The sequence below is a fragment of the Poromitra crassiceps genome (assembly GCF_964638095.1).
Source record: "Poromitra crassiceps genome assembly, chromosome: 10".
NCBI classification, from domain to species: Eukaryota; Metazoa; Chordata; class Actinopteri; order Beryciformes; family Melamphaidae; genus Poromitra; species Poromitra crassiceps.
In genome coordinates this window covers 19,890,340-19,917,839 of record NC_139631.1, presented here as the reverse complement: position 1 = coordinate 19,917,839, position 27,500 = coordinate 19,890,340, and the positions used below count along the sequence as shown (strand labels likewise).

Below are 27,500 nucleotides of genomic sequence, written 5' to 3'. Positions count from 1 at the left end.
GTAATTCTTAAATCAGGAACAGCGTGTGAATGTGCATCTGCATCTCTCCACCTCTTGTCAAAATCAGATCTGTGGTGTGTTGCTAAACTTATTATTTGAACTTATGCTAAACTGTGACCTAACCTCCTGTCATCTCCATTGACTCACCTTGCTGCTCTTGGTCTCGGAGGTGGCGGATGGCCGCTCTGATCATCTTCCTCTCCTCATACTCACTGGCCCCGCGGAGCTGCACACGCAAACACACAACGAGCTCAGTGGGCCCACTACGGGCGAAAAGCACAACTGCACAAGTTAAGTTCTCTATGTACCGTTTTCTCTATGTACCGTATTTAATCATTTCCCTGTGTTTACACTCACCAGTTTTGTGAGCTCATCGATGTCTTGGATGGCTTGCAGTTTCCCTGACAGGACATTTAAGGCGTCACTGGATTCTGACCTGAGAAAGAGACAGATGACCAGTGATGTAGTGTTGAGTAGTGCTAAAACAAAACATGAGAAACTACAACCTCCATTCATTGGTTATCATCATGAGGCAAAAAAGGCAGTACAAGCAAAAATCAATTGAAAAGCATTAACTTTCCTTTCCTTAAAATAGTGTATCATCATATAATGTAGTTTGAAACAGTTAATCAGTTTGAAACTACTTGTATACTTCGGATCTAAATCATATGGATTTTTGATCAACAGCTGGGTAAACTATTCTGCAAATAAAACGGTAGGTTAACTGTGTTTAGGTGGGTTCACCCTCTGCTACATCTATCCCTGATGATGACTGACAGTCAACTTGTGCCCAGACTGACTGGAAATCAAACATGCTGACAGATTATATAAACTACTACAGGCCTCACTGACTCCATGCATGTGATGGGCACAGCAGAGCAGAAACCCAAGATACCACACAGCTTTCTCGGCTGGGAGAAAACCTGCGAGAGAAAACACAACTAAATCCAGCCTGGAAAAAGTGAAAGCATGGCAGAAGTGATGGAGGGGACACACAGTGCCCGATAAAAGTCCCACAGTCTCATCCTCCTTCTTCTTCAGTCTCTCATAAGCTGGCTTCTCTCATATGCTCCTGTGTGTCTCTCCTCCTCATAAGCTGGCTTCTCTCATATGCTCCTGTGTGTCTCTCCTCCTCATAAGCTGGCTTCTCTCATATGCTCATGTGTGTCTCTCCTCCTCATAAGCTGGCTTCTCTCATATGCTCCTGTGTGTCTCTCCTCCTCATAAGCTGGCTTCTCTCATATGCTCCTGTGTGTCTCTCCTCCTCATAAGCTGGCTTCTCTCATATGCTCATGTGTGTCTCTCCTCCTCATAAGCTGGCTTCTCTCATATGCTCCTGTGTGTCTCTCCTCCTCATAAGCTGGCTTCTCTCATATGCTCCTGTGTGTCTCCTCCTCATATGCTGGCTTCTCTTACTCGTATGCTCCTGTGTGTCTCTCCTCCTCATAAGCTTGGTTCTCTTACTCGTATGCTCCTGTGTGTCTCTCCTGCTCATAAGCTGGCTTCTCTCATTATGCTCCTGTGTGTCTCTCCTCCTCATAAGCTGGCTTCTCTCATATGCTCCTGTGTGTCTCTCCTCCTCATAAGCTGGCTTCTCTTACTCATATGCTCCTGTGTGTCTCTCCTCCTCATAAGCTGGCTTCTCTTACTCATATGCTCCTGTGTGTCTCTCCTCCTCATAAGCTGGCTTCTCTCATATGCTCCTGTGTGTCTCTCCTCCTCATAAGCTGGCTTCTCTTACTCGTATGCTCCTGTGTGTCTCTCCTCCTCATAAGCTGGCTTCTCTTACTCATATGCTCCTGTGTGTCTCTCCTCCTCATAAGCTGGCTTCTCTTACTCATATGCTCCTGTGTGTCTCTCCTCCTCATAAGCTGGCTTCTCTCATATGCTCCTGTGTCTCTCTCCTCCTCATAAGCTGGCTTCTCTCATATGCTCCTGTGTGTCTCTCCTCCTCATAAACTGGCTTCTCTCATATGCTCCTGTGTGTCTCTCCTCCTCATAAGCTGGCTTCTCTCATATGTTCCTGTGTGTCTCTCCTCCTCATAAGCTGGCTTCTCTCATATGTTCCTGTGTGTCTCTCCTCCTCATAAGCTGGCTTCTCTCATATGCTCCTGTGTGTCTCTCGTCCTCATAAACTGGCTTCTCTCATATGTTCCTGTGTGTCTCTCCTCCTCATAAGCTGGCTTCTCTCATCTCATATGTTCCTGTGTGTCTCTCCTCCTCATAAACTGGCTTCTCTCATTATGCTCCTGTGTGTCTCTCCTCCTCATAAGCTGGCTTCTCTTACTCGTATGCTCTTGTGTGTCTCTCCTCCGTCTCCCCTTCCTCGCCTCATTGGTATTAAAGGATGTGCGGCACATTGAAGGGGAATATTTCACATTCCACCACTGAGAAGCACGGGCTAATGCAACGTTCAGAAGGCTTGTGTGTGTGTGTGTGTATGTGTGTGTGCCTGCATTTGCTATATACACTTTCTCTAGCAGCTTTAGTGAGGCACCCCCTTTGTTTTTGTAACCCAAGTCATCTTACAGCAGCAGCAAATGGAAGTGATTAGGCCCAGCCACTGGTCTTAATAGGATTCAGCAGAGAGAGAGAGAGAGTTAGAGAGAGAGAGATGGGGGGGGGGTGCATGGTGTCCTGCTCACATCCAGCCGTGTCAACTCTCTCCTCTATCGCAGACCAGATGCTCGGCCGAGCCCCGGCCTTGAAGTGGTGCCAGTCATTCATTAACACGTGTAGCAGGACTTCATCCCTCATCTACACAGCTCAGAGTTATAACACCTGAGAGGACATCTTGACACCATCAATGTTCCTGTCTTATTCTGTTTTTGTGATTTTGTTGTTAAATACACTATGGCTCAGGATAAACATAAATAAAATCATGTTTAAGTGAAAGGGGTATTTGAAGCTCCAGTTCCTCTATGTCTAGTTCAAATGAGGTAAAAGTGGGGAGTGGAGGTTTTCCAGTTCAAATGATGCAACATGGCCTAATTGGAAGGCTTTCAGTAATTCTTTAGTGAAGGGAGCCAATCAGGACCAAGTCCAGTTGTGATGAGTTGACTGGAGTTTGTCTGAAACTGACTGGAAAAAGGATAACATTTTGAAACCGCAACCACCACCCAAACAAAATAAAATTTTAACATCTGGATTAAACTCATAATTATATGTATTTAAAAGTAGGAAAAATTGAATTCCCATAATAGAGCCCTTGTAAACAACAAATAACCATAATATTTACAATAAGACAAAGAGCATGTTGTTTGACAACATGTAGCCTGTTGGTCCTGTTCCTATTCCTAATTAGATTAGAAAAACAATGTGTTTAATGACAAGATGACAATGGTGACTTTATGGCCCTGCTGCTGTCAGTTTTTCCACATACCTCAGCTTGATGACAGGTACTGGGAAGTGTGTTGACAGGTACTGGGGAAGTGTGGTGACAGGTACTGGGAAGTGTGTTGACAGGTACTGGGGAAGTGTGGTGACAGGTACTGGGGAAGTGTGGTGACAGGTACTGGGAAGTGTGATGACAGGTACTGGGGAAGTGTGATGACAGGTACTGGGGAAGTGTGTTGACAGGTATTGGGGAAGTGTGTTGACAGTAGGGCTGTCACTTTTCATTCGAAATTCGAATGCAACTTCGAATGTGGGGGAGGGGTTCGTGTTCGATATGTAAATTGACTGTTCGATTTTTTTTATTTTTTTTTATTTTTTATTTTTTATTATTATTATTATTATTATTATTTTTTTATGAACCAAAATTAACCAACTGCTGCTTGCTGGTAATGTTAATCCCATGTCAGAAAAAGTCTCCATATTTGTCGCGTTAGTCTCTTCTGAGAAAGATTGTCTCCAGGGTCTGAAAAGTTGTCTCGAGTTGGATGCAGCCAAGTTTGTGAGGCAGTGTTGTGACTAACTGGGTTTCCATCCAAATGTATCGCATAATTCAAGCAAATTTGTGAAAATCCGCAAAATAAAATGCGAATTTATGCATGTTTCCATTCAGTTTTGTTTAGCGAGTTTTGGGAGTCGGCAGGTTGAGCAGTAGGTGGCGCTTCTCGGAAAAGTGGAGGGGGAAATGCAAAAGACACCCGAAGAAGAAGGGGGCGCGATGGGATGACGTCATAAGAGCGACATGATACTGTAGCCGAGCGTTATTAGGCTGCGCATAAAAAGCAATAAACGGAGCAACTCCCACTTGAACACTCTCACCATGAGACGCCAGCTTTATTATTCTTCCCGTTCTCTCATCCTCGTACCAAAGAGCGTGGAAGGAAAAGTTCTTTGCTCGTACTCTTCCAGCCTCAAGTTCCCCACAACAACCACCACACACTTCCGTTTCCGGCCTTCAACATAAAAGCCTACAGTGCTGCCTAGAACGTAAACATAAATGATATCGCATAGCACCTTCATAAAAATAGCTTACAATACTAACAACAACTAGTCTACGACAAGATGGAGAGAGTGTTTGCAAACATCGTGGCTTTTGGGAGGACTCTCATAACGGCATTATCAACGTTAGCAATTTACATCAACATCCTGATGCAGAAACGCGAAAGAAGGCATGCAATGATGAGAATAATGTGGGAAGAAGCTGGGGCTGGAGGACCACGTCGCCGCCGTCCGCGTGTCTGGGAACGTAAACGCAGTAAGGAGTTTTGGGAAGTTATCGTCCAGCACCATTTCACACGGTACGTCATCGTTAATTCGCAAAATCTGTTTCCATTGCAAAAGTTCGCATCTTCCTAGTGTCGATACGCTGATAAATCCACCCCCTCCAAGCGTAAAAACTTTTATGCGATATTTCGACCTTTATTCGAATTTCTGGTGTTTCCATTCAAGTTTATATTCGCATTTTGGTTAAATGCGAATATCCAGAGGTGGATGGAAACCCAGTTACTGTGAGCATCCAAGCTAACACGTCGGGCTGATGCCCGGTGGCCTGGACTGATTTTTTTTTTTTTTTTTTTAATTAACCAAAAAACTTCGAATATATTCGAACGAATTTTGGGCAATTAAAGTTCGTTCGAACTTTATTTTGGGAAAAAGTGACAGCCCTAGTTGACAGGTACTGGGGAAGTGTGTTGACAGGTACTGGGGAAGTGTGTTGACAGGTACTGGGGAAGTGTGTTGACAGGTACTGGGAAGTGTGATGACAGGTACTGGGAAGTGTGATGACAGGTACTGGGGAAGTGTGTTGACAGGTACTGGGGAAGTGTGTTGACAGGTACTGGGAAGTGTGATGACACGTACTGGGGAAGTGTGTTGACAGGTACTGGGAAGTGTGATGACAGGTACTGGGAAGTGTGTTGACAGGTACTGGGAAGTGTGTTGACAGGTACTGGGAAGTGTGATGACAGGTACTGGGAAGTGTGTTGACAGGTACTGGGAAGTGTGATGACAGGTACTGGGAAGTGTGTTGACAGGTACTGGGGAAGTGTGTTGACAGGTACTGGGAAGTGTGATGACACGTACTGGGGAAGTGTGTTGACAGGTACTGGGAAGTGTGATGACAGGTACTGGGAAGTGTGTTGACAGGTACTGGGGAAGTGTGATGACAGGTACTGGGGAAGTGTGTTGACAGATACTGGGAAGTGTGATGACAGGTACTGGGAAGTGTGATGACAGGTACTGGGGAAGTGTGTTGACAGGTACTGGGAAGTGTGTTGACAGGTACTGGGGAAGTGTGTTGACAGGTACTGGGAAGTGTGATGACAGGTACTGGGGAAGTGTGATGACAGGTACTGGGGAAGTGTGATGACAGGTACTGGGGAAGTGTGTTGACAGGTACTGGGGAAGTATGTTGACAGGTACTGGGAAGTGTGTTGACAGGTACTGGGAAGTGTGATGACAGGTACTGGGGAAGTGTGTTGACAGGTACTGGGAAGTGTGTTGACAGGTACTGGGAAGTGTGTTGACAGGTACTGGGAAGTGTGTTGACAGGTACTGGGAAGTGTGATGACAGGTACTGGGGAAGTGTGTTGACAGGTACTGGGAAGTGTGTTGACAGGTACTGGGGAATTGTGATGACAGGTACTGGGGAAGTGTGTTGACAGGTACTGGGAAGTGTGATGACAGGTACTGGGAAGTGTGATGACAGGTACTGGGGAAGTGTGTTGACAGGTACTGGGAAGTGTGATGACAGGTACTGGGAAGTGTGATGACAGGTACTGGGGAAGTGTGATGACAGGTACTGGGGAAGTGTGATGACAGGTACTGGGAACTGTGCATTAGTGAACTGGAAAAATGCTAAGAAGGCTCTAAATGGGCCAATAAACAAATAAACAAATCAACTTCGCAAAGCTACATCTGACGTCCTTATCTCATGACCTAACTATGGATTGAAAAGAAAATATCGTTAAGGATGGCAATGTGACTTGAAGACAAAACATTAAAATGCCACAGATTATTTGCACAATTTGAATTAGCTTACATAATGAAAAAATATACTATTTGCTGTGTTTGACGGCTTCTGTCCCTTAAGATTCCCTGATGTGACTTTTCCAGATTTCTCTCTAGAACCTCCTTTTCCACAAGAGAGTTGAGGAATGCTGCATCTGCGTTTGTGTGTGTTGTTTCAGAGTCCCCCAGTTCACCTGGTCTGGGGCAGTTTGTCATCACAGTGGGACAGGTGTGTGTGTGTGTGTGTGTGTGTGTGTGTGTGTGTGTGTGTGTGTGTGTGTGTGTGTGTGTGTGTGTGCGCGTACTGTACATGCGCAGAGTCTCACCTGTGTTGGTTCTCCTTGTCTTCGTGCTGGTTGAGGCGTGTGGGTCTGAACCTCTTGCTGGCCAGCGCGGCCTCCATGTCCTCTATCTCCCTCCTCCTCAGATCGCGGATGGCTGAACGGATCAGTCGTCTCTCGTCCAGGTCCAGGGTTCCATCCAGCTACGCAAACACACAGCACAGACAGACAGAAACAATCAGCACAGAGGAATACCAGGGACACGGGTGCCAGCCAACACAGCGGGACACCACACAGCCAGACATGTTAGATTAGTGAACCCGTCAGCCTTACATCTGCACGTCTGGATGGAATGAACACGCCACAAAAGCATAGTCACGTCCGAACAAACAACCACAACATTAAAAGATTCCATTGCTAAAAAGGTCATGAGGCCTATTTTGAGTGTAAGTACAGAGAGTGGTAAATTAGCAGGGTAGCAGCGCTGCCAAAGCACGTGGGCACTGATGATCACTAAGGCAAAGCAGTGCAGTACAAGTCAAAGGCCTGGATTCCTAGAAACTCCACTCAATCTCCTCACGGGAAACCAGCTGCCCGGCCGCCCTGCCCTCCTCTGCCTGTCCTCGCATGGTAGCCCTCTCTCACCCTCTGTAATTAACCCTGCATAACAAGGCCGTTAAGGTGCGCGTTTACAAGACAGGCCAGACATATGGCCACTCTGCCTGCCCTACCAAACACAGATGGCCATCCAGCCACACATACAGTGCATCTTAAATAGTTCAGGTTTGCTCTGTGATATGTCCTTAATCCACCTTCAGGAGAGCTCCATTTGTGATTTATTTTTGTTTGTGCAGGAATATAAATATGGCGGCACAACCAGAGACATGCTTAACGTGATTTTGACTGCAATATCAGACAGGATCACCTGAGCATGGAGCAGGGGGATGAGAATGAGACATGCGAGCAGGTGTTGCTCAGATACTACGCTCTGACAGTATGTGTCAGCTCTCTAGGTTTACCTATAGCCTGAAGACGTACGAACTGTCTGTATTTGCCTCTGGCTGAACAGTAGCCAGGCTGCTCTGGTTGCACGTTGGCTGAAACCACTTAAAACACTCAGAGCTTAAAAGCCATTTCACCACTTAAGAGTGATTCCATAAGTCACATGTGGTTTCTTTTTTCAAATAGAAGAAGAGTAATTAAGGTGTGTCTGTTTATGTGTGTGTGTGTGTGTGTGTGTTTGTGTGTGAGGGTGTGTGTGTCAAAGCATGTCTGCAGACTGACACACCACCCTGTCAGCCAGATGCTTTCATGTTAGTGACAGCCCTGAGCGTGGGAGGGTACGAGAGGAGGCCATGATGTGGGAGACAGACAGAGCTGTCTTTTGCTCTATATATACTGACAGCAGGAACCTGTCAACACATGCAGAGGCCAGCGGCCCCTTCTCCTCTGGCAGGCTGCACAGATTCACCTAATCTACTTAAAGGTTTATCACTAGTTACACCCTGGACTCCTCCTGGAGGTAGACTGAGAACTTTGTGTGCTAACTGCCTTCTGCGAGGGGGAGAGCTGGATCTGGTCGGGGCGACGCCTTCATGCACCCTCGTGGGCTGGAAGGGGGATGGTGTAACCCCCCACCCAGCGCGCCCAGAGGGGGGCTTCTCATGAGAGAGGGTGAGGGCCCCGTGTGGTTTTGAGGTCTCACTGTGGTTTGGTAAAATATGCAGCCCGAGCTGCACGAGCTCAAGGGGGCTCTCCTTGGTGCTGTAATTTGTGGAAATTCAAAGTGCTGAGCTGACTGAAAAAAAAGAGCGTGGGTAAGAGCGAGGAGAGAGGGTACTCAAAAGGCAAGAAGGAAGGATATGAGCCTGGAGGAGGAGGAGGAGGAGGAGGGAACATACAGCGGCTGGCTGGCAGACAGCGTGATGGGATGACAGGGAGAGGGAAAGGGAGAAAATTTAAAGTCAACGAGATGTGGCCATGATGCCTAAAAATGGGCAGATGAGAGCAGGGAGGCGAAGGGCCAGGCCTCACAGGTCATTCCTCACATTCCTGCTGACTCATGAGGAAAGAGACGCTCGTGAAATCAGCCCCACGAGGCGAGCGAGACCACGCACAGCAGGCGTTTTACGAGAGGGCAGAAGACGAGGAGAGGATATGAAAACGCACTTGCTCATTGCTATCGTGGGTCACTGTCTGCCTTTCTCACACACACACACACACACACACACACACACACACACACAGAGTCAAGGGAGTACTCTGTCACTGCACCGACAAGCTTCCTGCTCCATGGATGTTATGATGTGATTATACATCCAGCATGCTGCCAAGTTTCAGGACCGACTGATTTATTTATTCATTATTGGATGTACCAGTGAAGAGCCCAGAGCCTGGGCTATTAAACTAATGCTTAGCAATTCAAAACGTACATATTAGCATTTTAGGCCTGCATAAGAATGTGCATGAATGCAAACATGCAACTTAAACAGGAAAATCATCAAAAGACCAAAAAAAAAAAAACATGGACTAAGTTGAGAAGAAAACCCAGAGCGGTCTCCCTCTTTCAGAGCATGTGATAGACCGCCCATTACTAACTGTCCAAATCAATTACAGCAACCTTTCCAAACACAAGCACACCAAAGGCAATTACAGGCAGCACCATCACAAGGTGATGAGAAAAGATCAAACACAATCCCTTCTTGTTAACGTCAGCACTCTGACTTGTACTTTATCGGACAAGCAGTGGAGTTGACCAAAAGCCTTGAATAGACCAATCAGTGGACACGGCTTCAAGCCGAGTTAGTTCTGATTGGTTGAGACAACTGGCACAAGGCCAGCGGTTGTAACGGACTTTCCCTTCACCTATTTTGAAAAGAGGAGAGAGAGAGAGAGAGCGAAATAAATGACCAATAACCTCCCTACACACAGGAAGGTCATGAGGGGGCGGAACAAAGCAAATAAAACACACCTTTAACTTGGGCGTCTGCCAAAGAAAACACTAAATAGCCGTTAGAGAACCAGAGACGGAAACACACTCATGTAGACACAGAGTCCATTTGACAAAAGCCCACAGATGAGGAGTGGCCAATACAGAGAGCTAACTATGTCCCAGCCAGGAGTGGAGAGGGAAAAGGTCCAGTTACACAGAGAAAGCACCAATGCCCTTCCTTGTCATTTTTCAAACTTAACTGCAGACGTGTGGGTAACCAACTGTCACTGCGCTCAAACCAACAACACTGTGAGCCAGACGGTAGCCGTTACCCAGACAGACAGCTCTTCTTCTGACAGTACTGGTTGCGCTCGCTCTGCATTTCTATCGCACCTCGCCCTCTTGGATTCCCAGAGAGTGAGGGCTGAGAGGGGAACAAAAAAAGGAAGCGCCGCCAACACACCGCCTCCGTTTGCAAGTGTTGACAGACAGAGGAAGCATGTATGAGTCAGGTGACGAAGATAACAAATAGGTCACACGCATACGTCACAAATATGTGACACCGGAGGAGATGCAGTCATCCAAACATGTCTGAGCTGTCAGCGGCGTGAATCACGTTACAGTCTGTCTGCTGCACTCTGAACACTCACTGGCTGTCAGGCAGGAAGCTGCCGTCACACCTGGCCTCACTCACTTGCTGTCAGACAGGAAGCTGCCGTCACACCTGGCCTCACTCACTGGCTGTCAGGCAGGAAGCTGCCGTCACACCTGGCTCGCTCACTGGCTGTCAGGCAGGAAGCTGCCGTCACACCTGGCCTCGCTCACTGGCTGTCAGGCAGGAAGCTGCCGTCACACCTGGCCTCGCTCACTGGCTGTCAGGCAGGAAGCTGCCGTCACACCTGGCCTCGCTCACTGGCTGTCAGGCAGGAAGCTGCCGTCACACCTGGCCTTGCTCACTGGCTGTCAGGCAGGAAGCTGCCGTCACACCTGGCCTTGCTCACTGGCTGTCAGGCAGGAAGCTGCCGTCACACCTGGCCTCGCTCACTGGCTGTCAGGCAGGAAGCTGCTGTCACACCTGGCCTCGCTCACTGGCTGTCAGGCAGGAAGCTGCCGTCACACCTGGTCTTGCTCACTGGCTGTCAGGCAGGAAGCTGCCGTCACACCTGGCCTCACTCACTGGCTGTCAGGCAGGAAGCTGCCGTCACACCTGGCCTTGCTCACTGGCTGTCAGGCAGGAAGCTGCCGTCACACCTGGCCTCGGTGCAGCCGCCTGACTCAGCCGATGAGGTGCGCCGTTGGGAAAGCGGATGTGAAGGATGGTTAGCCTGATATGCCTGAAGAAGATAGGACAGACACATTCCCATGAAAGCTGCAAGACCATTTGAAGGTGCAGCCAGTGATTTAAAGAGAGAGCGGCACCAACAGAAGTTCAAAATGCTTGATAGTCACGTGACTCACGTAGCTATAGTCAGAGTGCTTTTTACTTTTGGGGGTGCCATTATTGGATAGGACAGTAGACAGACAGGAAAGGTGGGGAGAAGGAGAGGATGACATGTGGCAAAGGTCCATGGGTTGGATTCGACCCCAGGTCGGCTACGCGAAGGAATAAGCCTTAGTGGTACACGCTCCACCAGGTGAGCCACCAGGATGCCCCAGTCAGAGTTATTTAAAGAGAGAGTGCCGCCAGCGGAAGTCCAAAATGCTTGATAGTCACGTGACTCATGTAACTCATGTTTGAATGCATAAAATAAGGCTGATAACTTACAATTTGATTCTTTTAACGTCTTACCCTTTCAAAGAAGTACATCACAAATGGCCCATTCTGCTGCAACTCGACAGCGCTGCTTAATCCAGAACCTTACTAACGGGGACTATTACGAGGTAAAAAAAAACTGGTCCGTTGGAGTGAATGGAGAGGAAGCAACTCTTATATCTCTATGGCTCTGGATGCAGCTATTGTGGTAAGAAACTGTTACAAAGGCACTTTTTCCAAAATATGTTTCCTTCAAAAGCTCTTTGATACAAATCAGGAAACTCATTAGCCGATCTGGCAGGCTATTTTAAAGTTTCATAAGCAGGCCTGCTTGTGAAGGCATGTAGGTGGTTCTGACTCACTTCCTGCCGAGCAGCATTTGCACCAAAGAGCTTTCGAGGGAATCAAAACCTCAAACCTATCCAGAGACGTCCGACTTAAGTAGTTCAATCAATCACTGCCAATTAGAGGGTGTTTAGGGCTGACATATAGCCCATCACGGTAATGTGAACCAGCTGGTCACCGAGGACACCGAGCACCAAGACCCTCTTGTCGCTCATCTGCTACACACAAGCAAAAACACATTTGAATATAGCTTCACTCTTGGGAGCTTAATTTATCTTGCCATGCCAAACATGTAAACAGCCCCAGAAGTGGTAGAATATGTCGAGCATTCAGGGGGTTTGGAGTATTCAAAATGTACTCAGCTGCTATTTTGCTGAGGTTTTGTCATCCACAGTTGAGCTAAACACATGTCAGAGCATAGTGCGTCCTTGACCGACTCATTACTGTAACAACTACTTGTGGGTATAAACAGTGAAACATGATTATGTTAACCCTGTGGAACTGGAAAGAATCAAACCACTCAACTAAATTACTATGCTAGAAAGCCAGTTATACATTATAACAAGTTCCATTTGTTTAGATGTTTCTCCTCTATTCTAATGTATTATTCCAACAATGACTATTATATAGGAATACATACCATTATAGGACCATAACCTCAGAGGATTGACATTTTGTAGCAACTGTAATGTCACACTTCTGATCTTGAAGCTCTGTCCAGACTTGGCCTAGACCGGTCAAGTGCACCCAATTGAGGAAAAAAGACCAACTGGGCCAAGTCTGTGTACTCTAGTCTAGACTGAATAGTAAGGACCATGTTAGTTCACACACTATAATATGTCTTTGTACGCGTGTCTATTTATGTGTGTCTATTGGTCTGTGTATTGAGCGTTAGAAAGGTCAGGTCACTCGGCATCACAGACTGGTGTGTGTGGAAGGAATCCACCTCTCCTCCTCCTCCTCCTCCTCCTCCTCCCATCTGCGAGCACAACAACCCTTCAGGCCCGGTCCCGACCTTTGGACTGACAGGGTTCGTTTCAGTTGCCATTTCTGTACTTACCGCTTTCTACATAGCACTTAGTAAACTATAAGCATGACATGTCTCTGTCATGCACATGCATATGTCCTGACGGAGGATGAAGTATGCATACTAGATGAAGCGTGTGTGTGTGTGTGTGTGAAGGTAATGTATGGGGTCCTATGAGTAATAATTTCCAGAGCGGGCTGGGGTTAGAGTGCAGCCAGGCAGCAGATCGCATCAGTGCTTCAAACTCCCGTGTCAAGCCCACAAGTGAGTTTGCCCTTATAAGGAGACGGGACACTCCTTACAGCAGAGCTGAAGTGGATTACCAGCTGCTACTGAAGAAGCCTGCCTGGTGCAGAAGTCTGCAGCCTGAGACGGACAAGAATTAACAAAATGGGGAGGAGTGAAAGGGCGATAGAATTGATAGATTATACATTACATCAGATGCTGCCTTGCTCTTCTAGAATGACTGCATTGCCCTTATATCACCTCACTCCCTGTGGGCAAAGTCCATCATCAGAGGCAGGTGAAATCATTTCTCAATAGCACAGCCAAATAGAACAATGTGTAGTGTATTATACTGTAGGCCCCCCCCACACACACACACACACACACACACACACACATGCATACTGTAGTGCATACTGTAGGCCTACACACACACACATGTGTAGTGTATACTGTAGGCCTACACACACACACACACACACGTGTAGTGTACACTGTAGGCCTACACACACACACACACACACACACACACACACACACACACACACACACACGTGTAGTCAGTGTACTGTAGGCCTACACACAGATGTAGTGTACACTGTAGGCCTACACACACATGTGGAGTGTATACTGTAGGCCTACACACACATGTGGAGTGTACACTGTAGACACACACACACACACACACACACACACACACACACACACACACACACACACACACACACACACACACACACACACACACAGGTATAGTGTATACTGTAGGCCTACACACACACCACACCCATCTAGCAATGGGAATATAATAAGGCAGGATGCATGACAGCCTTGAAAGGTACAAGACTCCTGCTTTCTTTGAAGGCTTTCAGCAGCCTCTGGGCTGAAAAACTAACCGAAGGAATCAAGCAGATTGAAGGTTGAGTTGCATCGTGCTGTAGCCAGGGTTCCCACACCTTCTGAAACATCAAATCCAAGGACTTTCCAAGGACTTTCCCGGGCCAATTCCCTCACATTCAAGGAGCCAAAAACACGGCATAGTTTGAGACACAGCTCAAGGTTCATTACTGTTACAATACTGACAATTTTTATAATGAGAAGTACAGTAGCAGGCTTTATAGACGCTCACAGACAACAATTAGAAAGAGAGAGAGAGGCTTGAATGTGTGAACACTTCTGTGCTGTGTTACACGTTAAGTAAAAAAATACGAATTAATTTCTATTCTTGCACAAAATATATAAATTAAATTACTTTCAATGGCCTATGTCTATTTATGTCTATTTTCAAAAACTTTCAAGGCCTTGATTCCCCGCCACAAATCCACAGACTTCCAAGGATTTCAAGGACCCGTGGGCGTTACGTATATTAACGCACACTGTGCATCCACTGTCCGTGATGGACGAACAGATGGAGAACCTTAGAGAAGGAGGCATGAAACAACACACAAACAGGGGACAAAACAGAGCTCTGGTGTGTGAATGGGCTCTCCTCCTCACTCAGGCAGGGCGACACGTGTGGGATAGCTTATCCCGAACTAATAACTTGGTATTAGGATGTTACTGTAGGACAGAGGCCCAGAGCAGACCAGAGGCCCAGAGCAGACCTGGGAAAACAGTGTGTGTCCTTTACACTCCAAGGAGCAGGCATAAAGAACAGGACACATATAGGAATGCATGTGGGTCAGAGGGGGGTACGGTGCACAGACAATGTGCTACAGCGCGGTAATGACGCACTGAGGACAGATCCCTCTACTCACGCTACTCACCCGCTACTATCCCAGCTCACGCTCGCACTCTGCACGGTACTGACTCAATGGAGGCTGACGCTAAATGCTATTGCATCAGCGATGTCACAATGTCTCCTTGTGTGTGTGTGTGTGTGTGTGTCCCATTATGATATCACTGATGACATCAGTGTGTGTGTGTGTGTGTGTGTGTGTGCCCCCCTATGACATCACTGATGAGTCTTGTCACAATGCCTCCTTGTGTGTGTGACATCACTGATCACTCTTGTCACAATGCCTCCTTGTGTGTGTGTGTGTGTGTGTGTGTGTGTGTGTGTGTGTGTGTGTGTGTGTGTGTGCGCCCTTATGACATCACTTTTTACATCATCACTGATTACATCATAACTGATGACATCACATCATTAGCTAATTAGCCTAATTAAAAAATCCGGGACCGTCAGGTCACCCGCATGGCTGCCCTTTACACACCCTGATGGTTTCAGCCCGATTGCACGTAAAGCGGCATAGCTGTGGCCGAACAGAGAAGTTGAAACAAAGTCCACACTCAATTTTGATATATAATATATAGATTGCAGTGGACCACAGATGATTGATGAGGTACACTGGCCTGTTCACACACATGGGGTCAACGCTCTCATCTCAACTGTAAGATATGTACTGTTCACTTTCAGCACTGTGGGGGACCTCAAGCACATTTATGATCTTTGTGGCATGGTTACAAATCTACTGTAACTGCGTGAGTCTATCAAAGAGAACTTTAACTTGACCCATTTCTGCTGTTTGTCTCCACACACACAGACTTTGTTTGTCCTGAGCCCGTTTCTCTTCAGGCCTATAAAGAAAGGAAAGATGAAGGTCGGTTACTGCCTGCTCAGGACAATAAGGATGCAGGTCAGTTACTGCCTGTTCAGGACAATAAGGATGCAGGTCAGTTACTGCCTGTTCAGGACGATAGTGTCCCACATTTGAGAGCTGGCCTCCCCAGAGGGTTTCATGTAGGCCAACAGAGGCAGAGCATGCTCTCACTAACTCTTTGAAGGTATCAATTCACTTTCTGACATATCAATGTTCTCCCTTCCAAAAGCAGCAAGTTCTCTGTTCACTTGTTCTTTGTTGTTCAAGGTTTCATTTCATCCATTAAGGTCACCTTATCTACCTAATTACTAGCTTTTTCCATCATAGGCTACACAAGTTCACAACAGATGAAGGGAGCTACAACTTCTACAACAAGTCTACAACATGTTAGCATAGCGGCGTCTTCACTACACACACACAGCAGACCTAAGGTGTCATAACCCAAAGAGCCAATACAGTGTGAGAGAATACAGCAGGAAGCAATGACTTCAGCACTTCAGCTGGCCTGAAAGCAGACCAGGTCACAGAGCAGGAACACCATGCGGCCTCTCCAAATATGGGACATTGCTGCTTGGTTCATGTGGGTCAACCTGAAGCACTGCGTGACTGGTACCCTTCTGGTCTAATGAGGGAAGAACCAGGAGGTGAGAGCGATGTCCCACGGGATGCTTTGGGAGGCTCCAGAGCACGAACACTCTGTTCCACTAACTAAGGCCCAGCGCGTCCAGGCTCCCCACATCCACAGAAACTACAACAGCCCTGAGGCACAGACACACCGCAGAAGAACACACAAAACAAAACTGAACAAATCAGCTGTGTATATCTCAAGCTTTAAGAACACATCAACATCCGCTGGACAATTCCGGGGAGATCTCAGGAAATGGCTCCTTCCTGAGGGATTCAATAGAGGAGGGCTAAAACCACAGACACAGTCATCTGTGTCTGTTCTGACGACACCTCACTACTCATCTCTCCAGAAAACTAGCCTCACAACCCCCCCCCCCACACCCACTGCGTAAGAATACCATGTTGTACCACTACCCACACTGGTGAAACGAGATATGTTTTTCAATCATGTTGTTTTTAATGGTTTGGTTTCAGTATGCGTCTTGGCAGAGCAGCATCTCAACATTTTTGATCATGGCAGAGTTGCAAGCTGGTTTTTGCATGCTGCCTGCAGTGCTTTCCTCCACAAACAGGACCACACCTGGTCAGCATTCCAACGGAAAACCAAAGGCTTCCAACACTGTACTGTAACCATAATAACCCTAAAGAGCTAACAAACGGTACAGATAGGGAAACCCCTATTTGAGCATCGCAAAAGGGGGCTCATTCAAATAGGTTTTAATAGCATCTATTGGTGAGTCACAACTTGCACTTCCCAAGAGGTGCAGTGCAAGTTGTGAATGTTGTAAAGTAGAGAATGTGAATATCAACCAACTACATGTTTTTTAGGAAACTTTTTAAATTATTTAAGTTTCATTACAATGATTTTGCCCAACAATAAGAAAAAAATCAATTAAGTTTACCATTTTCCTATAGGTAGCCTTAGCCCACAGTTATTATAGTGCACTAATATCTAATATCTCTGAACACAGAATCTCCTCTGTAATTTCATAAAGCCTTATCAACATCATGGCTGCTTGCGTAAGGATGCTATATAGACAGAGAGAGTAGTGAGGTAGGAGCTCGTACACATCTGTTAAGCATCCGTCCCCCGAGTCCAAAACACCTGGAAAACTGTCCAAACAGCAGCTGAGAGTGTGGGATGCCAAAAGCAGCAGAGGTCAAAACTCTCAATCCCTAAAGCATGAGATCAAACTGGGATCTCATCTCACTGCCTGCCCATCTCAGAGACGCCGGCCGGGTGGTGCAGCAGCAGGAGGATAAGGAACACCTCTTCAATGCCTTTTCCAGAGTTTTCCATTTGGCGGAGTGTTGTTCTAGACAGATGGGGACCAGTCGCTTTAGCCCTGTCTGCTGGATCACTTAACAGAGAGAGAGAGAAAGACCAGAGCTGCTGTGACAGCAAAGTCTGTCTCATATCTGATGCTTACAAAATTATTTTCACTCCTCGGCTGACGCCTCATTTGTCAAGGCAGCATATACAGTATAGTCTTCCAGGCTGTATTGCATAAGCCACACAAATCATATGATTGAGGTGACTGTTTTACACGAGGAAGCAGCTGTGGTGAGGCGTCTTCTCTGTTTTTTCCAACCCTCTGGTCTCCTCTTCCAGCCTGTAACTCTTTGCCAGGTAGCCAAATGCACCGCAGCATTACATTTCTCATCAGCAGTGTATTTGTGCACTGAGACAAGCAGCAATCGACCTGTTGGAGTGTAAAAAAAACTGTGGCATCGGTGATATTCTATACTGCATTTTCTATTTGATATTCTTATTTGACAAAACAATGCCTTGTATAAATCCCTGGTATTCTCTTTAATTATTAAATACTACAAACCTCCACATTCAAAAGCCACTTTGTACGTTTCCAGAGACATTTGTCAACTTTACAGTATATACTTCAAGTAGATTGTGCTAAAATGCCTCAGAAATTATGTTGCTTTCTCTCAAAGTCATTGTTCAAGGACAACACATTAGTTAATGGCAATAAACCAAAAATAGACTTTGCTGTAGTTTGTGTGTAGACAGTTCCAAAGTTCACTGTTCTCCCCCCCTCAACACTATGGGGCCTAAAATGGCCTGCTATTAATAGGATTATTCAGTAACAGAAGTTTCCTGTTAGTGTTTTATCAAACATGCTACTCCCTCTGTTATCTGCCTGGTGCCTGGCTGTGTATTTGGATATTCAGCTTTGGAGCCTGATGTCTACAAGCAGGCAGTCATAAAGTCACCATGATGGACTGGGCACTGCATCACTGCATAGATAACGTGTAGGCACTGTCAACATCACAGCATAGTGTGTACTGTACTTGTACTTCCTCGTAGGGCTGTCAAGGAATATTCTATATTTGAATATATATTAAAATATTAAGATTAAAAGAATATTTGAATATGAAAATAGTCAATTATTATTATTTTACATTTAACCAGGTAAAACAAAACTGGCCAATAGGGCAACAGAAAAGCATACATAGTTTGCCTGGTCATTTAAACATTACAAAAGTGTAGGCTACTACTGTAATAATGCTGACTGAATAAATATGGAAAGAAATACTATGTTTATGTTGAATACAATTTTGTTATGTTCAAATAAATATACTAGTAAGTAGTTATATAAGCTCTCTGGCTGTATTGGTTTGCCTTGCCATGGACGCAAAAAAAAGGGGAAAAAAGCATTTCAATATATTCGAATTAATATATGTTTTTGAGGGAATATTCTAATATGATTTTGGGCCAATTTTGACAGCCCTACTTTCTCGTCAGCTGGCCAAGAAGGAAATTAGACACTGTCTTGGATGCAATGCTTTCTTTCACACCACATTTTGTCATGATGGATTCCATGACACCTTTGAAACCGAAGGAGATAATCACATGGAGGAAGTGCTTTATGAAAAATGTGAAGGAAGTAAATACCTGTTGAGAATGATCACAGGGCCGGCAGCAGAGTGAATCAGGTGTGCAGTCAGTGTAAACTCTGTACTTGTCGTTTACAACTTGAGCGGTGTTTCTCGCTGCAGGTGGGGGAGACACTTGCAATAAAAACACTCCAGCCACTGAGGTCAAAGGCAATAATGTTGACCAACCGGCAGCACGTTGTTGTGCCGCGCTGTAAACCCGGACTCAGCAGCAGGTGTCATTGATGGACAGAAAGACAAAAAATACCTTGAATCCTGTCTTCTTTTGTGTGTGTGTTCTATGGGTGTGTGTGTGGAAGAGGGGGGAGCTCTAATCGCCGGAAGATCTGTGCTGCATGCAACAGCTTGCATCCAGGACTTCTTAGAAAACGTTCAAGTCAAATTATTCAACTGAAACCTCTTTGTCGAAACAGTAATGGTTTTCATGCCGCTTGACGGGGATCATGTCAAGCCTTGCAATCTCATGTTGTAAATTAACAGACAGGCTGGTCCCAAATCAGTTTGACCTTCATGGTGTGATGAAAACACCTCCCCCCCTCAAAATGTTATCACTTATGATATCACAAAATATGCCTATACCACAGCATCTGAAAATAAACTCAAGACAGCAGTTACTCTGGCATCATTTTCCCGATTTATTCCCCTCCTGATGATGTGGTTGACATTTCGGAGCTGTTCTCAGGGGGGTAAGCAGAACCTGGGGACTCTGATGAGAGCCTAAAAACAAGCCCATTCTTTCTGCCCCACTGTAACCGTTGAGCCCTTGTCAACACACAAAGAGCCCAGAGAACCATAAAGCTGGGGCCCAGGGGGCCCATATATTACCGGACCCGACCTGAACCCACAGAATGGATCTGCTCTATTTTAAACATGTGTGAATGCCTCTTGCTCACCAGGGAGAAAGGACGGTCACACGGCCAGCAAGACTACTTACAAATCATTATGCTAGTCCAGCATGCAAAATCAGCCCAACAGATGTGTCTAGCACAGACATTTCTCCAGAGTCCAAGCAGTCACATCTATTCAAACTTGATCATTTGGACATGCATTGCTTACTAATGTGTAATATTGCAGGAGTTAACATTTCAAGTAACCTTCCAAAGTCAAGCCACCTTCTTATCTAATCAGCATTCTGCCTAAACAATGCCTGTGTGTGACTGAGGGAGGAGTCGGCTTCCCATAGTAGCAAGTGAGAAAACACCTGCAGACCCAGCTCGTCGCGCAGGTTTGACACATCGCTACACAGCAGATCCAGCGGGTGGAATAACTGATAATCATCACACTCATGGCAGAAAATCTGCATTTGTATACATTTTTGAAGTTAAAGTGGTGGGTGGGGAGTTGGGAGGGATTAGGGTTGGATAGGGGTTTGCTCCAACAGACTTCAGTAGCTTCAGAGATCATAAAACATTCTGCGCCATTCATACAGATGACCCGCAACAAACATCCTCTCTCAGCTTGTCTCCAGTCAAATCAACTGTCTGGGACACCAACGGACAACTATGTCTGCATTTAAGTAATTTGTAGCCAAGGAAAAAAAATGCTTTTCCTGGTTGCCATGGAGGGGGCAGCCAGTGCTTTGAATGGAGGAGTATTCATGGGATTAGTGGCATTGCAGAGATGACCATTTGACCTTCTGCCTGTTTAGTTCATTACATACAACACAAGGGTTTGTGTACGTTATTATCCAACAGTTTTATAGCAACCACTCCACCCTTCTTTCTTACCTACCTTGCATACAGGCATCTACAAACTTTACTGCAAACTTGCTCGATCACCTTTTTTTTTAACTAGTTTCCTGAGTTTCGACAATTAATGATTCGTTCACAAACTGCTACCATGTGCAGTGTTCATAATAAGGCCCGTCTTAGCGTTGTAGCTCAGCAGTTGCTAAATTTGGACAGTGCATCAGAGTATCAGATCTTATAGAAAAACACATAAGGTGCCGTTCATCTCTGTGCCAGGCAAGCACAACTTTAAATTCCACCGTGGCCTCATATATCAACGATTCCTCTGGAGCAATAAGCGGAAACAGGGTCTGTTTCTTTTGAAGTCGACTCCAGTATGGAAAAAGGCGACACTCGAGTCACCGCAAACATCATCACTGAATATGTGGGATCTTGGTGACCCTGCTTGGTGGTCACGTTTGAGAGAAGGAAGTTGAGGGGGAAACACTCCGCTCGGCCTCCATCAGTTCAATAAATACACCGCTAAGAATCAGAATCAGAAAGACTTTAATGATCCCCGGGGGGAAATTGGGAGGAGGAAGAGCATAAGGAGGGAGAGCATTTCACAGCTCGTGTCGACCATAGACTGTATGAAGAGATGGACGGAGTGAGTGTCCCCATTAGTTTGTGATCTTCTGTTTTGAAGCCTCTAGTTTGGCTTTTTGGCCGCTGCCATCTTGGTTCTCGGCTTCTCGCACAGCTCACGCAAAACCAGGGGTTTCCCACAGAGCCACAGCGTTGCCTGCTATTGGTCCGTGATCAGTGAGCTGCGCGATCACTGGACGGACAACCTGTCAATCATGCCCAAAACATACTTTTTTAATCCTCTATTTTACTCTCAACAGGCGAGTTATATAACCCCCCCCCCTCCGTACAGTTGTCATGAAAGGTGAAATTAGCTATACAGAGCAAGACCATTTTTTTAACCAGGCTGTAAACATGTTTATGCTGTAAACTCAGGCGTTTTAACATGGGGATGAAAGGGGACTGACTCGCCTTTGCAGCCAGCCTCAAGTGGCCATTCGAGGAACTGCACTTCCGCATTGGCCTCAATGCGACCAAGAAAGCCTGCCCCTTCAGTACCGACTGGTTCATGAAGATCGCCGAAGACAAACCCAGTGAACTCCACTGCCCGCATGTGCATTTGATACCGACCATTTATTCTGTTGCTTTAGCTCTCTTGATAATGCCTGCATGTTACAGCAAGCTCTTACAGGGTTCAGGCTGCATAACAATGTGGTGTGGTCTACCACCTAATGCGGCTGTCGCAGAAACAACGCAATATGAAATATAACCGGAATAAAAGGCAGTTAATGGAAGTCTTCTGACACTGATGGCATATGCTCATCTGTCACTCTGCGGCTCTAGTCAATGAAATACAGAAGAAATTCATAATATTAAAAAAGGAAACAAGCTAAAGATGTCCCTATTCTTTGCTTTCACTTGATGTCACAGATCCCCTATGCAAATATGTTGTGCTCACCATGTTAATCCTTCCTAGTAACCACTCTGTTTACCGTAATTCAAAATCTTTGAGAATTAATACTTTTATAAGCACTATGGATATATATTTTTTATCTTGCCTGCAAAATATCCACTATTTCCTTGTCTGTTTTTTACTGATTGATTGATTAATTGATTGATTGATTGATTGATTGATTGATTGATTAGGCTAATATCTGTATTCTTAATTTACAGTATATAAACTCATAATGGTGAGCACAGAACTGATCAAAGCAACCAATAACCAACTCTGGTTTGATCATTATATTCATTATCCTGAAACTATTAACGGAAAATATTTTCCAGTGGTAGTCCTGTTCTCACACTATTATAATCTCACTTGTGGTAAAAGTTTGCCTTTCCAGGGATTTATGAGAAGAAGAAACTATAGCTCTGGCCAGACGATTCAAAACTTTGGATAAAAGATGGATTGGCAATGATTAAGACATTTTAAATGGCATAAGCCAGGTCAACAAAACATTATACTTGACCCCGCCTAGAGCCAAGATAAACAGCCTTTCCTTGTCAGGTTTACCAATCTTTAAGAAATGGAAATCAAAATGTTATTCTTAGATGGCCTTTTCTCAGCACACTCATTCTTGGGAAAGCAAATGGTGAGGATAATGTGTTGAGAAGTCAAGCAACAAATGGAGAACTTTGGTCCAATATGACAGGCGATCAACAAGACCTCTAAATACACCACTGTATTTACTGATCCCACGTCTAAAGGTTCACACCACTGACTGTACAGCTCTGCACACCTCCAACCATGCCACAAAAGTTGCATTACTGCCTTTAGCAGGAGAAGGTGGCATAAGAGACATAAGCGCTACATTCATAATAGCACTAGCTACTGAAGTGTTCATTTTAGCTTTTTTAGCAACACAAATTGCACATTCATTATATCATTACAGAATTAAAGTGGGCCAGAAAAGACGCTCCTCCTCATGTATGGGTGTGTGTATTTGCATGAGTGATTCAGACAAGCCCAGTGTGCAGTCTACCATGTCTAACCTATGACTGTCTCTTTATAAATGTGTCTGTCTGACAGGAACAAGACGTATGACAGGCAGACTAATGTTTCACATTGTTTTCCAACAATTAAGTCATTAATTTCTCTGTCACCCAGAAAGTCTAAGAGTTTATAGCCTATGATATGTGTTGTTCACTGTGTCAACACTTTGCTGATCACACTTGTGACATCATGTCTACTCCAGTAAGGGCTAAGGTGAATTATGAGAACGAGTGAATCACCCACATGTGAAAGGATTATTACAGCCTTCCACTGTTACACTATTAGAGATGGTTGCTGCTGTGTATCATGATGAGGGATCACCACTGAACATCCGTGAATCTGGAGTCAGGTGTCACTTCTCTCTTAACAAGTAAACAACTCATATTACGAAGATTCTCTAAATGTCAATTTTCAGTAGTGACACACTGCAGATGCACTGCCGAACTCATAATGCACACAGTTTGTCTTGCAATAGACGCACAGAAAAACAAGAATATGTCTGCAGCCCACCTATCACCTGTCAGGATTAGCCAACCCTCACTCCATTTTAAGTTAAGTTAAGTTAAGTGTGAACTTAACTTAACTTTGTCTTGCAATAGACGCACAGAAAAACAAGAATATGTCTGCAGCCCACCTATCACCTGTCAGGATTAGCCAACCCTCACTCCATTTTAACGGTCATGTAGGTATGTATGCAATATGTAGCCTACATGTAGGCCTATGTATGCATGTATGAGAGATAGGGCACTCCAAATACATAGAGCATGCCATCCTAAGAGTAATTACCATATGTCAATGAATGATTGTTGAATCAGCAGTTTGTCTATTACTTACAGTTAGATGGTAAACACACAAGTTGAGCAAACTATGACCTCCTGTCAGTGATAATCATAAGGAAACCATCTACCAATTTAAACAAAAATCTACATAAAAAGCATGGATTTATGTGTTTTTTTTAATATCCTAATATAGCTTACATCAGTTTGATACCACTTCCGGCTACTCTCTGTATGCAAATAGAATAAGGATGGCAATCTGAAGTGATTGAGGCGGGTGTAACCGCCTCACTTCATGATTACAGTGCATGGCAAAATAACTAAAACGACTCTCCCCCCTAGTATTATAATAACACCACAGTGGACCATGCACTGACTTCACTTCAGCAGCATCCCATTCATCTACTCACCAAGGCTCGGAGAGTGGACTCATCCAGAGTGGAATAACTCTCAAGAGACATTTCAATCTCTCTTGTCAGACACAGGTGAGACGAGGAGGTCGAGGTGATCAGTCCTGATGCGATTTGGTTCCGCCGGGTCAACGTGTAGCCTACCACCTGCGCGGCCGCTAGTAGTAACTGTTTTTGTTGTGGCTTTTTTCTTTCTCTTTGCAGTATCACAATCCGCAGAATAGTTAACGCCAGCGACTTATTTTTGAATAATTACGGTAAATAAAATAGTGTCCCGCTTATGGGAAGCATATTTCGATCCTCTTTTGTCGTCTGTTGAATGAAAGCTGAAACAGGCCCACACAGCCAAGGAGAGGGTGCCAGCTTTTGAACGGAGTTCCCACTGAAAGTAGTCAGCCCGCCCCTCTCTCTGGCTTCTCCCCAATGCTCATTCAAAGCGCAGCGCTAGGTGGGCGGGGGTAAAACAGATGTATGGGGGTGATTAATGCCACTGAGGAGAAGCTGTTCATTTGGAAATCAATTTGAGTTTAACATCTTGCCATTTTAACACATTTTCTCTCTCTCTCAATTACGTTAGGCCAAAAATGACCGACTAGTCTCTCTGCAACACTGTTCAAAATGAATAGCCTACAAACCCTACATAATTTATGTTGACATTTTACAATTTAACTTTGATCCACATATGACATTTAAGAAGTTACGTATTTAAAAAAATATTTGTACCTATTATTCTCCCATAGATAGTGCTACATTGCCACAAATCAAATGCATCAAACTAGTGGGGATGTCGCTGAAGCTTCTCCTGTGTGGCATGAATCACTCCTCACAGAGCTGCACCAGATGAACACAAGCTTGGAATGGTTCATTACAATGAAGTGACTATTGCAAATAATGGAAGTGGCAAACGGAGATAATTTTTATTACCTTTACTTCTTAGCAAGGTTTCAGTATCATGACTGGCAAATCGAGGTGGGATGTTTTGGAGGTTTCAAATAATTCAAACATACAACATTGATATAATAAATACTGTCATTGCACTTTTTCAGTAAAAATATTTAATATACACATAGACAAGACAAAGAATCTCAAGAGTTAAAATCCTACACCAGGGATAGGCAACCGTGTGCCATGGAGGGCCGAGACTGAGCATCCAGCCAGGTCCAGTTCCAAGTTGGGAAATTGTTTCAATTGCCACATGACCTTGCAGTAAAATCGCCAGTGCATGAGAATTGTTTCAATTGTTGGCTCTAAAATAAAGAGCTTGGTCTTATACCTGCTCTATTTGTAAAGCGCCTTCTGATAACTCTTGTTATGATTTGGCGCTATATAAATATAAAATTGATTGAGTACATTCAAACCAAACCCTAAAGGTGACTATTGATTAGCACTCCCTTCACCCAGAGAGGAAGAATGGATCAGTGAAATCAAATTACCTACTAGTCTTTGGTTGGAATGAAAACCACATGGTTGCCTATCCCTGTCCAGTTTAGCATTTCCAAAAGTAATCATGATACACATACATATGGACATACAATATATCTTATCAATTAACTCAGGGCTTCTATTTGGGATAGAAGTACACATAGATAAATTTAAAAAATATTAATTGCAGACATTGCATTTCGAACATGTAATGTAATTTTTTTGTTGAATTTGCAATTGCTGTAAAGGCTTATTGATTTTGTTTTTATTATTCTTGTTTTTGTTTTATTTTTATCTTTACGTTACCTTTAAGTTCGAAATAAAAAATTATCAATCACACATATAGCATCTATATCATTGAATAGAAAAATACAATAAAATCAGAGTATCACTCAAAGGATTAAAGACAATACAGGACAGGATGTTTGATGTTTTGCTGGACCCAGAACGGGCGGCCTAGAAGAGTCTCTGGGTCTTACTGACTGACTCCCCATAACTGCGCAAACACACTGGATCTTAAATCGCTGCCGTGTGTAAATTCAGCTCGAGCAAGAGCCTGGCCATTCACCCCAGAAGTTGTCAGTTTTGCGCCACGCAGGTCACAACTTGTACCGACTTCTTGCCTGGCTTCACACAATCGCTTGCAGCTCGCGCAAAAAAATAGACCAGACGCAGAAATTATCGCTGCAGGCCGTGCCGCTATGACAGTATAATCTGTTAACAAGGGCGCAGAAATGAAACTGCCTGCGCTTCCAGACGCTTTGCGTCACTTCAGTGTCCGGTGTGTTTGCACCATAAATGAAACACGCATGCGTGAGTGTTGAACAGCAGCGGGCAGCAGCATTGTTGTGCATGAACTGGGGTCGATGTTAGAATGCATCGGGCAGAGGGACAAAAGGAGTGATGATTGAAAGGGCGTCCAGGTAGTGTAGCTGTAGATTCCCTGCCTACCAACATGAGGGTCGTAGGTTCACGCCCACGTGCTACCTCCGGCTTGGTCGGGCGTCCATGCAGGCACGATTGGCTGTGTCTGCGGGTGGGAAGCTGGATTGAAGCTGTGTCCTGGTCGCTGCACTAGCGCCTCCTCTAGTCGGTCGGGGCGACTGTTCGGGGCGGAAGGGAACTGGTGGGAATAGTGTGATCCTCCCACATGCCATGTCCTGCCGGTGAAGCTCCCCGCTGTCGGGTGAAAAGAAGCGGCTGGCAACTGCATGTGTCGGAGGAAACATGGTGCTAGTCTACGGCTCTCCCCAGGTTGGCAGAGGGGGTGGTGGAGCAGCGACCGGGGCAGCAGGGGGAAATTGGCCAAGTACAATTGGGGAGAAAATTGGGGTCAGAAAAAAGAAAAGAAAAAATAGTGATGATTGGTTGGGTTTAGGGGTTGCATGGGTAGTGATGATTGGTTGGGGTTAGGGTCAGAGGTGGTTAGGTCCCTCTGTATAATTAACAGGCTGGCCAGCTCGAGCTTCCGTGGCTGGTGTGTGCCCAGCTGGGAAATGGTTGCCCATAAATGTTGATTTTTTTTTTTTTTTTTTCTAAAGC

At 45.2% G+C, this 27,500-nt stretch overlaps 1 protein-coding gene across 3 annotated transcripts in view; it reads right to left on the bottom strand.

Annotated features, from left to right (window-relative positions):
• Positions 1-24,660, bottom strand: part of smtnb (smoothelin b) — a 64,476-nt gene extending 39,816 nt beyond the window's left edge. For 2 of the 3 annotated variants that reach the window (XM_083644038.1, XM_083644039.1), the window contains exon 1: positions 148-192. Coding sequence is in view for 1 of the 3 variants with exons in the window: in XM_083644041.1 (XP_083500167.1) it covers positions 148-226; positions 358-424; positions 6,729-6,886; positions 24,537-24,587 (355 nt within the window). In the remaining 2 variants the exon portion in view is untranslated. Of the gene's footprint in view, positions 1-147; positions 227-357; positions 425-6,728; positions 6,887-24,536 lie in introns of those variants that run through there. The other variant, XM_083644041.1, reaches the window with a different exon arrangement.
• Positions 24,661-27,500: the final 2,840 nt, after the last annotated feature.